The sequence below is a fragment of the Felis catus genome, chromosome A1, assembly GCF_018350175.1.
Source record: "Felis catus isolate Fca126 chromosome A1, F.catus_Fca126_mat1.0, whole genome shotgun sequence".
In the NCBI taxonomy this organism is placed as follows: domain Eukaryota; kingdom Metazoa; phylum Chordata; class Mammalia; order Carnivora; family Felidae; genus Felis; species Felis catus.
In genome coordinates this window covers 21,927,883-21,941,375 of record NC_058368.1, presented here as the reverse complement: position 1 = coordinate 21,941,375, position 13,493 = coordinate 21,927,883, and the positions used below count along the sequence as shown (strand labels likewise).

General features: G+C 39.5%; 1 protein-coding gene across 2 annotated transcripts in view; it reads left to right on the top strand.

The window, feature by feature from the left end:
- The window catches only part of PHF11 (PHD finger protein 11), a 31,592-nt gene extending 19,578 nt beyond the window's left edge, over positions 1 to 12,014 (top strand). The window contains 8 exon segments of one of the 2 annotated variants that reach the window (NM_001389494.1): positions 956 to 1,089; positions 4,397 to 4,440; positions 4,637 to 4,696; positions 6,831 to 6,886; positions 7,551 to 7,617; positions 8,269 to 8,409; positions 9,416 to 9,487; positions 11,199 to 12,014. In NM_001389494.1, coding sequence (NP_001376423.1) covers positions 956 to 1,089; positions 4,397 to 4,440; positions 4,637 to 4,696; positions 6,831 to 6,886; positions 7,551 to 7,617; positions 8,269 to 8,409; positions 9,416 to 9,487; positions 11,199 to 11,380 — 756 coding nt within the window. In that variant the 3' untranslated portion in view covers positions 11,381 to 12,014. 2 annotated transcript variants of the gene reach the window in all.
- Positions 12,015 to 13,493: the final 1,479 nt, after the last annotated feature.

Below are 13,493 nucleotides of genomic sequence, written 5' to 3'. Positions count from 1 at the left end.
TTTCATTGTGCTTCCCTTTCATTCAGAACAGAGCGTAATAAGCTTTGGGCATGCCTTGGACTCCCCTAAACCAGTTAGACTTCCTTGGCCACAGACTGTCCTCCTAGCCATCTCTGCATCACCTTTGTATATAAAATTCAAGATCAGTTGGCTAATATATAAAAGCAAGAGATCAAATAAATTGAACTTAGAAAAAAATTTACCACTCAGGGCTTTGTTTTGTTTTTTAATTTAAAATTTTCGGCCCTACTACATAGACTCCAGAGATGTTTCACTTACTTTATGTCACATTGTCCTCAGTAGAAACTCTGTAAGACAGGCAGTGTTATGCCCAGGGAAGGACCTGGGTCTAAGAGAGGGGAGACCAGTGGCTTACACAGTCCTTGGGGGCACTGCCAGGAGCCACCGTCGTCATAGGCCCCAGTGTCCTTAACAGGACCCCTTGCCCAGAACAGGACAAATTTCTTTTTAGAAATCTCTCTTAAGTCCTTGGGGGCACCTGGGTGGCTCAGTCAGTTAAGCATTCGACTCCTGATTTCAGGTCAGGTCATGATCTCACAGTTCATGAATTGGAGCCACGCATCAGGCTCTATACTGGTAGAGCCTACATGGGATTCTCTGTCTCCCCTCTTGCTGCCCCTCCCCCGCTCACTCTGTCTCTCCAAAATAAATGAGCAAACTTAAAAAAAATTTTTTTTGGTGGTGGGGGGTAAATAGAAAGGGTTTTCTGCTTTTCGTCAAATTATTACAGGCCAGTACAAACCAAACACTTTACCTAGCAGAGGTTTTGCTGAAATTTCAAAATGAGCAGCCAGCTGTAAATACCTAACATTTGTGGATGAGGACATTAGGGCTGCTGACTTTAAGAATAAGATTTAATGACACCTTTAACTTTAAATTTTAAAAAAGATTATGAAAAACAGGTGCTTACTCAGTAAAATCTGTTCTTTTATAGACGTGTGCATTCTGTAACAAAAGAGGAGCCACCGTGGGATGTGATATAAAAGCCTGTCTCAAGAGTTACCACTTTTTCTGTGCCAAGAATGCCCACGCGGTTCTACAAACCGATAGATCTCGAGGAATTTATAAGTATTTAATCAAACAATTTTAAAACTACATTTGGGGGGATGGAATAAGGAGTGGTTAGATTAAGACAAACAGATTTTCAAAGATAATTTCATGCAAATGGTTTCCAAGTAAGAACATGGTTTGGGGGATGCTCAGTTGGGAACCTGACTTCACGACACCTTCCCTAAATCTAATAGAAAGAAAATAAGCAGGGTCGGTTTTGATTTTATTCTTCCTACATCCTTTTCTTCCTGGTAAAAAGTGCTGGTTGCCATAGTGGCATGAGTGACCTAATGGGTGGCCACAGGACCAGTTGACTATTGCCCCCTTCTCCTAACAGGAGCCTTACTTGTTGGCCACAAGTCCATGGTTTATCCATCTTGTCTGCTGAATGCTTTTTTCCCACCACTCTCACCGCCATCTTACATATAAACAGCTTTTAAAAATGATAAACTATGCAGCAAATACAGTAATCAGTCATTGAGTTCTTGAAGAAATTAATTCTATTTGAATTGTCTTTGGCTGTTAAATCTTGCTTCTCTTCTTTCAGTGATTCTTTAATGGTAATTTGGACCCAGTATGGCATGTTTCAAGTCCAATAGAATTGTATTTGTTTTATCAATGAAGAAACTTGATCTTCCTTCTGATGAAAGATGGCAGTTCAGTTATATAAGACAATTTAGTCAGATGGAATCGGTAAGCCAGTTGTTAACTGAACTGATTCAATTGATTACCCTTTTTTGGTATGTAGATGCAGTCTAAAACATGACATATAAAGTTAAGAAAATATCTAGAAGAAGTTTTGACTTTTTTTAAAGTTATGGAATGGAATAAAAAAGAAAATGATGGCTTGAAGAGCCAGACAGACACTTCTCACTTCCTTAGGGCCTGTGCATACATTCTGATTGAATATTTTAAATTTCAATGGAGTATATATTTTTATTCATAATATTCTGAATGAGAGCACTATGTTTTTAATATGATTTTTGTGAGCTCCTAAGTTATATTTTAAAATTGCATTTATAGGCTAGATTTTTTTCCTCTTTGGGCACATATCTCCAGTTTTATCATTTTGTATTATTTTATCTAATAATCACTTACTTTGTGCCATAAATACTTCCAAGTACTTTACAAATGCTCTTTTAATCTGCCTAACAGCCCAGTGAGGTAGATATTATTACCCCAGCTTTACAGACAAAGACACTGAGTCCCTGCGAGACTTAGTAATTTGTCCAGCTCACACAGCTGATGAGTATTCGAGCTGGGCTTTAGGGCTTCATAGGGCTTGCTCCTCACCACAGTACCCTCTTAAGGCTTAGGGGCCATATATTCTAAAACAATAGGGGCAAGCCTACCATTACAAGAAATTTGTTAAAGGCGTGCCTGGGTAGCTCAGTTAAGCCTCCAACTCTTGATTTTGGCTGAGGTCATGATATCACAGTTTGTGAGATCAAGGCCCAAGTTGGGCTTGGTGCTGACAGTATGGAGCCTGCTTGGGATTCTCTCTCTCTCCTTCCCTCTGCCCCCTACTCATGCTCTCTCAAAATAAACTTAAAAAATTGACCATTTTAAATCTGATTTTGAGGAAGGTCCATAGGTATTTTATTGTTTGAGACTAGAAAGGAATATATAAATGTTTCTGTACCATCTTCTTTTTATATTTGATTTGTGAAACTCATGGGCTGCAATAGTTTCACTTTTTTTGTTTTTACCTTCCTAAAGAGTTCATTTAATTATGACTTCCATAATGACCTCAAACAACCACTAAACAGACTGTTATTAGCAGACCTATAAGACTGAACAAAAAGGAGTCAAGTTCCTGCTGCATTTTTTTTTTTAATGTTTATTTTTGAGAGAGAGAGAGAGAGATGGAGCATGAGCTGGGGAGGGGCAGAGAGAGACAAAATCTGAAGCAGGCTCCAGGCTCCGAGCTGTCAGCACAGAGCCTGACTTGGGGTTCGAACTCAGGAGCTGAGATCCTGCCCTGAGCCAAAGTCGGATGCTTAACCGACTGCACCACCCAGGCACCCCACCCTTTTTTTATGTTTATTAATCGAGATCATGACCTCAGCCAAAATCAAGAGAGGCTCAACCAACTGAGCTACCCAGGCACCCCAAGTTCCTGCTATATCTTAAAGTTTGCAAAAATACTGATCTTGTATTAGTAGAACCAATGAATAGAGACTCACTAAAATCATTTTTGTCATTATCAAGTATCAGGTGAATTTCTATGGATTTTTTTAATTGAATTTAAACATTCAGTTGTTAGAGTGCCTGTCATACATAAGACATCTTGTTAGGTGTAGTAAGACTAGGAAGAGACACAGGACATGGACTAAGTCTCAGAAAACCTATCACCTTGCTGAAGGACCAGAAAGGCCAGATTAGAAGCATGTGGCATGATAGGAGCAGGAAGGGATTCACATGACACTGGCTTGGCCTTGAGTTGACAATTGTTGAAACTAGGTGAGGGGTGGGGGCCATGACGTTCATCATCTCTCTAACACTTTTATATATGTTTGAAATTCTTCGTAATAAAAAAAGAAATGAAAGTGCTCAGATACTAGAATTCAAAGGGTGAGGAGATTAGCTTTGCTTGGCAAATGGTGGATTTCCAGGAAGATTGCTTGGAAGAGGTGGAAACTGGCGTAAGACGAGAAGAATTCATATGTTCCCTTAGGCAACAGGGACCCTGCCTCCTGAGGGTCAGCACAATAAGGAAAGGAAGGGAGACGTAGCTGGAGGCTAAGGAGGAAGAAAGCCTGGGGAAAAAACGGGGCCTGAGCAGCTCCTCAAAACTCACTCCATTTCTTCTTCATAGTGTGCTATGCTGCTTTCTTCTCTTCCAGTGCATTGATCCATTCTAGATTCATGCAGTTCAGCCCTAAGTTCTGGGGGAGAGATCTGTTGAGTTAGAAAACTACTTTTCCCAAAATTAACGCATGCAATTTTGTGCTTTTGTTGAAAATCAGAACTTTGTGTAGTCAGATGAAAATTTGTCTTAGACATGGGAGCTCCTGATATCTTTATACAGTAAAATCCCACTGACTACTATATATGAACTACTTATTGTTCAAAATATTTCGCACACGCTCCTTCAGAGAGCGTACTCGAGGGCTGAGAACGCAAAAGACATCTGACAGAGGTGCCGTCTGCACTTGATGAGCATAACTTACACAGGTGTGGGACAGTATTTTTCTGTAACAAATATTTAGGGTAAAGTCATCATGAAAAATAGGTTAGTTCCTTTTTAAATCATAGGAAAACTGGCATATTTTAAAAGCGTAAGTAAAAATATTAACAATTCTTTGAAATTGCCTGTTTTCAGAGTGTTCTGCCAACAACATGCTGCACTGAAAGACACTCATGATGGTACGTCTGTAAAATTTAGTACTGTGTGTTTAAAGAAAGGTATACATTTAGGTAAAACATGGAAGTCTGATTTACTAGCCTCACTGAATTAAATAAGTTTTTGAGTTAAATTTTTACCTATTTATAAAATTGCCAGTCTCTTTGTGCAGTGTGCAATGTTAATGGACTAACTTTTCTTCTGTGCACCTACTTTCAGGAAAGTCTCTGTCTGGTATCTCCCCTACTCACTACAAGCAGAAGACCAACCGAGGATATGGTAAAAAGCTTTGACTTTTGTGACTGTTTCTCTTCTAAACGAGTATCAGAATTTTCAGTAGATAACATTGATAATTTGCTGCATGCTCCCTGAATTTTTCTCAAGATTCGTGGTTAGCATTTCAGTTCTAATTAAGGAAAAGTGGGCCCTGGCTAACTGAAGCAATGGGATGTACAGTCATTCATGAATGGCCTCTGTGTACTCCTGACCAGCAATGTCTTATCAGCACTAAATCTGGAATGCTTACTGTGGACCAGAGTCAGGACCTCTTTGGAAAGGCTTAGTTCCATGTTATAGCAACTGCATTTTTTTGGTAGTAAACAACACTCTAAACAATGTTGTTCATTTTTCAGTCATTACCCTTTTATCAGAAAGTACTATCAGGGGCTCCTGGGTGGCTCAGTTGGTTAAGTGACTCAGTGATTTTGGCTGAGGTCATGATCTTACAGTTAGACTGAGCCCCACGTTGGGCTCTGTACTGACAGCAAGGAACCTGCTTGGGATTCTCTCTCTCCCTCCCTTTCTGTCCCTTCCCTGTTCACACAGGTGTGCTTGTTCTCTCTCAAAATATTTAAAAAAAAAAAATTACAGGTACTTGGGTGGCTCAGTTGGTTAAGCGTCCAACTTTGGCTCACGTCATGATCTCGCAGTTCGTGAGTTCGAGCCCCGCGTCAGGCTCTGTGCTGACAGCTCAGAGCCTGGAGCCTGCTTCAGATTCTGTGTCTGCCTCTCTCTCTGCCCCTCCCCTGCTCATGCTCTGTCTCTGTCTCAAAAATAAAACATTAAAATTTTTTTAAAAGAAATTACTATTAAAAATATAGCTGTTGACCAATGTTTATTTTTAAAAAAACATTTAAAGTTTATTTTGATAGAGAGCACAAGTGGGGGAGGGGCAGAGAGAATCCCAAGCAGGCTCCACACCGGTGTGAGGCTCAAACCCCCAAATCGTGAGATCATGTCCTGAGATGAAGTGGGAGGCTAACCAACTGAGCCACCCAGGTGCCCCAATCAGTGTTTATTGATAGGGAAAGGTAACAATGTATTAGTTTTATTTTTAAAGAAATTTAAAAAATCAATAGTTTTGAAAAGCAGATGAGAACACTGTTATGAATCCTCTCCCCAGAAGAAACTATCAGTTTCATTTGTATTCCTCTAAAAATTTCATGTATATACAAAATATAGTAGTAACTATATTTTCTTTTCACCCACTGTATTTTAGAGATCCTTCCATGTCCATACAAACACACATACCTTGGTTTTAAAAGGCAGCATGTTATTCCAGTGTATCAGTTGCATAGCTGAATTACAACTGAACTAGTTTCTGCATAATAGACACTTAGGTTATTTCCATTTTCTTTTTATTTTGAGAGTGAGCTAGAGCACACATGCGGGCAGGGGAGAGGCAGAGAGAGAGAATCTTAAGCAGGCTCCATGCTCAGTGCCGAGCCTGATGCCAGGCTCAGTCCCACAACCCTGATATCATGGCCTGAGACAAAATCAAGAGTTGGATGCTCAAGGGACTGGGTCATCCAAGCGCCCTTTTTTCCATAATTTTCTATCACATTAAATAATGTAGTTAACATTTTTTCCCATTCATCGTTGTGCCTTTATGAGCCGTACCATTTTGAAAACTTCATGTAGATTGCTGGGTCCAAGAGTATAAACAATGAAGCTGTGGTAACAATGGGCTAATTACCTTCCAAAGAGGCTGTAATACCAGCAGTACACAATTATCCCAATCCCTCCAAACATTATATATTAAACACCTTCATCTTTGTCAGTCTGGTAGGAGAAATACTTTGCATGTCTTCACTTAGGAGTAAAGGTGAATGTATCCCCCTATCTTTTCATCAATTATATTTGTTTTCCTGTGATCCAGTCTTTTTCTTTAATGAACTCTTCCTAGAGGGTCCCCCCCTTTGCTCATTTTCTGCTCTTTTTTATATTGATTTATAGATTTTAAAAATTGGTACTTTATCATATGTGTTGCAAACATTTAGTCTAAGTCTACCATATCTTTCAACTTTGTAATAACTTTTAGCATACAGTTTTATATTTTATGTAGTCAAGCATCTATCTTTTCCTTTATGGATTCTGGTTTCTACATGATTCATATTTTCAACTGATTTTTCAGGACTGAAAAGAAAAAGAGGAAGAAAGAAACGCCTCTCAACAGGCGTTCCTGTACAGGTAATTTGACTTCATTTTATTATAGCTTTCAGTTTCTTTACACAAAGTCCTTAACAGTTCTAAACAGAAGTTCTACATATCAGGTGATATGGTACCAGAAACATAAGGTGAATGTAAAAGAAAAGTTGCCTGTGTCTTGGGTATCCTAGCACATGACCTGCAGGAGATGACAGGTCCCATGGCTCCTGTAACACATGCCCTGGGACCACATCAGTGAGAGTGTCTAAGTGCACAGTGCACTTATGGTCTTAATGTGGGCAAGGTGCAGCAAAGCATCCTTACCTAGCCAAGTATTTCTCAGCTGCACGATCCACACTTGACCTAACTTATAACTCATAATTTTCTGCATTACTATTATGTGTAAAGTGTATGAAGTATTTTGGGAACTTGAAAGTTTTTTATGTATCAGCTCATATGAGCTAAATGAATATGAGCTAGCAACCTTTCACCTCTTGCTGTTTATACAACAGGGGCTAGTCACAACTCTTGATGTTTTGTTATACAAAAATACATTTGATATTTACATGTAAACTATCAATGAATATGGGGCATGATTTTCACCATGGGCACATTGATGAATTACGTGCAACAAAACATTGGTTTTCATTTTACGCAACATTAAATGCCAACAGTAAGTGTAATCTTGATTCTTCTCTCCCTCTAGCCATCTGAAACAATGACACTCAATAGATTCATACAAGAAATGAAGGAGGAGGAGAGCAGACACACAGGTTTGCTATAAATTTTGTAACAAATATGACTTGCAATACTTATAACAACGAAGACTCATTTATTTCAAAATTGGTATCCCACTTTATTCTTCTGGACTTGTGGTAATTGTTAGAATAGGAACCTTTTATCGTAGCCGTCCACTCTATCATAAGGCCAGCAGATCAAAGTAATTTTAGGTAGGGATGGTCCATTGTTCTTTGTACTAAGAAAGGATATACTTCCTGATCTAGAAGCCAGGGTTACCTGAGCTCAGAATCCAGTGACATGCTGCCCCTTGCACTGTACCCTCCACTCCCCCCAGGAAGCTGAAGCCAGTAATTACAGGTTTCTGTCAAGGAAACATAGACATTCTGTCATGACACACAATAATTGTGACAGAAAAAAAAAATGACAGGAGGCTATCAAAGATTTGAAACCAAATTTCAGAAAATCCTCTTGATTCATAGAATTAGTTGTAACATTCATTGTTTCAGCTAGGGAAAAAAATGAAGCATGGTGAAAATTACAATTAAAAGACAAAGGTGCTGTATTTATTATCTTACTAATTGTGCTCCTCCATCACTAGGCAAGGTCTGCAGAAGTGACCACATAGGGATTGATGATAGCAGACCTGAGACCATTTCCTTCTAAAATGTGTTTCTTATTTTTAGATGCAATTAGATCAAGTGTGAAAATTGATTTTCTTAAGAAATGTAAGAAAGTGGGTCTTCTTGATGATTTATTTGAAGAAATATTAGACAAACTTCATTTGATTCAAGAAAGACTCATGGATGAGACTGCTTCCGAATCAGGTACTGAAATAGCAACATTTCTACATGTAGAGGCTTCTCACAAACCTACTTGTAAAACAAAACAAAAAGTGTACCTTTTCTTTCTGTGTGGTTTCTTTTTCTTTGCCTTATCTCATTCTTTGACACAATTCAATGCTTCAGATCTCTAGAGATCCTGTTTATAATAAATCAGTAGGATGTGGGTAATTCAGAAACCTAATGCAGTCAAAAGCACCCTAATGCCCTGAAAGTTTCGATGTACTTTCCAGAAGTGCGTAGCTGAGAGTGACCCCCAACGGGATAGGTATGTTCAGAACCACACGCAGTCATACAGCCAACAACTTGTTGCCAACATCTGAAAATGGCATTCAGTTTTGATTTGACTCAAATTCTATTCCTCACATCTCTGTTTATAATGTTAACTCAAAATTCACTGAAGGAAAAGTAATGCTTTGATGTTTCATTTAGTTAAATGTGACCGTTTGTAAAAAAAGCTGTCTGGAAAGCCAAAGTTCCATTTGTATACGCAGTGTATAGCCACTTTGCCTTCTTAGAACCTACACCGTGAGCTTCTAAACTTCATGATAAATGGAGTTATCTTACAAGGAAAAGCTCGACAAGTCTCGACTCTAGGCAACAATGTAAAGTATACGGTTATCTGAGAGGGATTATTTTCAACACGACAAAATCAAAAAGTGAAATTATCAAGACATTTCCAAAAGCTCACTCATGACATTCTTTCATTCATTTCTTTACTTTAGACCAAGCACTTCTCAAACTTGAACTTGCCTCTCAGAATCCCTGCAGGGCTTGTTAAAACACGTACCTGGGCCTCACCCAGCCACGAATTTGCATTTCTAACAAGTCCCCAGGGGATACTGCTGCTTCAGCAGTCTGATTCTGACAGGTACCACAGTTCCCCGTGCTTGGCTGCTCTGGTTACTTTTCCTTATTTGGGGTTACTTTGTAAGGTGTTTCTGCCTACATAAATTATTTAAATTAAAACAAAATGTTTTTCTCCCTACAGACTATGAAGAAATTGGGACTTCACTTTTTGACAGTAGATTGTTTGAAGACACATTTGTAAATTTTCAAACAGGTACGTGAGTTATAACTGAGCAGCACAGTTTATAAATATATATATTAAAGTAATACACTACTATGCAGCAGGTAAAAATCCTATTTCAGAAGAATTTTGTCTTATTAAATGAAAAAGCCCATTGCAAAGCATTATGACCCCTCACTCACACACACAACAGAAAAAGTGCACCCAAATGGAAACCATCGTTCTCTGTAAGTGGCTGGACAGTGCCACATTACATTTTCCACATATACACAGTATCTTAGTAATCAGTAAAAACTCCATTTTTTGTTCCTACTTTTTTAAATGATTGCAAAATGGGAGGTATTCAGTCCCCTTATTCAGGTCTCAGCAGGAACTGGTGAGGCAGCAAGGCTGTGATAAACTCCATGGCTGCTTGACTCCCTCCCTGGACTTAATGTGTACAAATTTTAATTCTCTCGGTATTAGGGAAGGAGGGTTGTAATTCATTTATTCTCAAGTTTTAAAAAAGATGAGCAAGAAAAAAATCAAGAAACTTTTGAAAAAGAAGAAAGCCTGGAGGGAGCAGAGACTTAAATGGTTGCTACTTTACAGAAAGGTTTTATTGAATCATTATATTGTATACCTGAAACTGATACGACATTGTATGTTAATAATACATCAACCATTTACTGAGTAGGTCCTTGTACCATTAACATGCTTTCAAAACTGACTAAATTTCCACTTACTGATGAGTCTGATCAACCTCTCTCTCAAGCTGCCCCACACAGCTGGACAGGCTGGGCACTGCACATCCTGGCCAGAGTGGGAGACACACATTCGCACAGAATTTGGTGTAAATAGCTCCCCCAAAGTTGTACACTGTGCCCTACACTCCATTCAAATTCTGTATTACATTTTTAATCAGAAAAACCAACATATCCTTTAATAGTCTCTTGAGAATGCATACTGCTAATGTGAGTATCCATATATTTTTTAAAGCAGCCTTTAAAAAAAATTTTTAAGCCTAATTTTGTAGGAAACTTTCATATAAAAGTTACATTTCTAGCACCTGTCACTATTTGCATAGGTTGAGAGTATACACATTACAGTGTAGTATTTGGGAGGTGTGGGTCACCAAGAGGAGGCATTATTTGGAATTGCATTAGAACTTAAAAGGCCTAACTTTTGACATCTCATCTTGCTTAATTTAGCCTTTCTAATGTTCAAGAAAGTTAACTACAGGTATTCTAGAGAAAGATTATGTATGTGTGCGTTTTAATATTCTTCAACTTCTAAGTTTTCAAAAAACGACATTGTCACTGAGTAATATTGTTATTTACAGAGCCTGTTTCCACAATAAAAGCCTTCCTATTCCTAAATAAAATCAAAAGCTTTTATATAACATTAAAAATTGGATGCAATTTTATAAATGATTTGCCCTTAACCTTGCTATTCTACACACATGCTCTCTCCACTTTACAGATATAGTGTAGCATGAAGATAATACAGCCTCTGCTTTTGAGTTCTCAAAGATACACAATAGAGAGTCAAGCTCTAAAGATGTACCGACCAGCTGTATGTGATAAATACTAGAATTCTATCCTGAATTAGAAGAGGAAGAAAAGGCATACAAGAACCAGCTCCTGCTCTCACCAGGCCCTCTGCACAGCACTGTGTACTACTGTGCACTTGCATGTAAAAGGGGCTAGAAATAGTCCATTGTTGATAAAACTACCAACTGAAATCATTTCATTTCTTATCACAGCAATAGAGAATAAAATTGATCAATGTGAAGAAAGGCAGAAGCAACTGAAGGAAGAGATTGAAGGACTTCAGGACTTAAAAAAAACCTTGCGGTCTCTTCAAGAAGATAGAGAACTTAGGTCAAGTTCTACTTCAGTATCTTCTGGGTCTTCTAAGGATTACTATTTCCTGGGCCAGGAATGAGTCTCAGCTGCAAGCAGGCTGCGAACGGAAGATCTAACCTGTGGAAGCCACACATCTTTAGACCTACGCCTCTCAGGTCTCTCTGGTCCTCAAACTTCAATCCTCATCAACTCTTACCTGTTCCTACATTTCATGCCTGACTGGGTATTTACTGCCTCCCTCTTATCATCTCACTTCTGTTCTCCAACAACATGTTTCTCAGATTCTACTTGAGTAAATTAGATTATACCTCCCATCTCACCCACCCTCTGCCCTGAAAGTCCTATGGTGGCTTCATGCTGGTGCATTGCCTCCCATGCTTCCCCCACTCCAGTGATCTAAGTTGACTTCAATAACATACAAGATGCTCCTGGAAGTAAAGGCTCCCCCCAGGGCCTTTGCTTGTCCTGCTGTGAAGCCTTAACTACTCTGTTTCCTTTCTCTGCCTGTTCTGCCTGCAGATCTCATTACACCAGTTCTACCCCTTCTTCCCTCTGAGATCACTTCCCAAGGTAACCCATTGTATCTTACATCCCACCGTTAGGGTATAAATTCTGAGGGCAAAATCTCACTATTCCTGTGCTTTGCTCTCAACACATTCCCAGCACCTATGATGCTCAATAAATGCATAAACTGTTATTATCCTTTGAGACTAGTTCCAGCTCATAATGACTCAGATAAATTTGAATATTTTACTCCACTTATACCAAATTTACCTGTCATCACAAAGTCTGCTTTTTATTTTTGGGTTTTTTAAGTTTGTTTATTTGAGAGAGTGCGCGTGCAAGGGAGGGGCAGAGAAAGAATGAGACAGAATCTCTAGCAAGCTCCACGCTGTCAGCACAGAGCCAGAAGTGGAGCTCACACTCACGAACCGTGAGATCATGACCTGAGCCAAAATCAAGAATCAGACGCTTCACTGACAATCACACAGGTGACCCGACAAAGTCTGCTTTTTAAATTTCCTTTTGGCTGCAGTCACTACATGGGCATATATCATCTTTAAAGTAAGTATTTAAATTTAAAATGACTACAAAAGAACATCAGTGGGAATACACAAGAATGAAAAACAATCACTAAGACTTTTCTCTGACAATACAATTTGGATTTTTATGCACCAACTCTGATCCCTGAAAACCTGACATTCATATTTCTTTTTACCACACTACTCTGATACACAATAATGCCACATTGCAAAATGAGTTTGATCCAAGTCCCCAGCATGGTGTCTCACATGTTTTAAGTACTCAAAAAATGTCCACTGAATGAAGAATAGGATATAGGTGAAAAGTACATGTCCATTCCTGTTTTAAGGGCAACCCTAGCTGAATTCATAATTACCTGAGTGACAACAATCTAAATCTAGTGGCTTTTAAATTCAGCTGCACATCAGAATCACCCAAGCATTTAAGAAACCACAGGAGGAAGTCAAGGAAGATAGCAGATTAGGAAAGATCCTGAGCTCACCTCCCAGGGACACACCAAGGCAACAAGCATATGTACTACAACTCTCTGTGAAAACAACCTGAAGACTGGCAGAACAGGTCTTCCACCGACAGACCTAGAGAGGCGGCTACATGGAAAAGGGTAGGAGGAGGGGTGCTTGCCTGGCTCAGTCAGTTAAGTGTCTGACTCTTGATTTGCGCTCAGGTCAAGATCTCACAGTTCCTAAGTTCAAGCCCCGTGGCGGGCTCCACGTTGACAGTATGGAGCCTGCTTGGGATTCTCGCTCTCCTCTCTCTGTCCCTCCCCTGCTCGCATACACACACACACTCTCAGAATAAATCAATAAAAATTAAAGAAAAAAGGGGAGGAGGGGCAGAGACACAATCAGTAGCCACACCCCTGGTATGACTACCCACTAAATAGTAGGGACATCTTAGGCACAAAGGAGCAGGGGTCCCAGGCCCTAAATTGGGCACCCCCCACCCTGGGGATCCACACTGTAAAGGCAGGTTCCTCTTTGAAAATCAGCAGGGCTGAATTCTGGGAGCTTTAAAAACCAATGGGGCTTAACTTGGGGAGAGCCAGAGAGCTATACGAAATGGAGTCTCTGCCCTCAAATGGCCAGCACACTGAATGACGACCTAAGACACTGCACAGATTCAGTGGTCTGGAAAATGCCTGGGATACA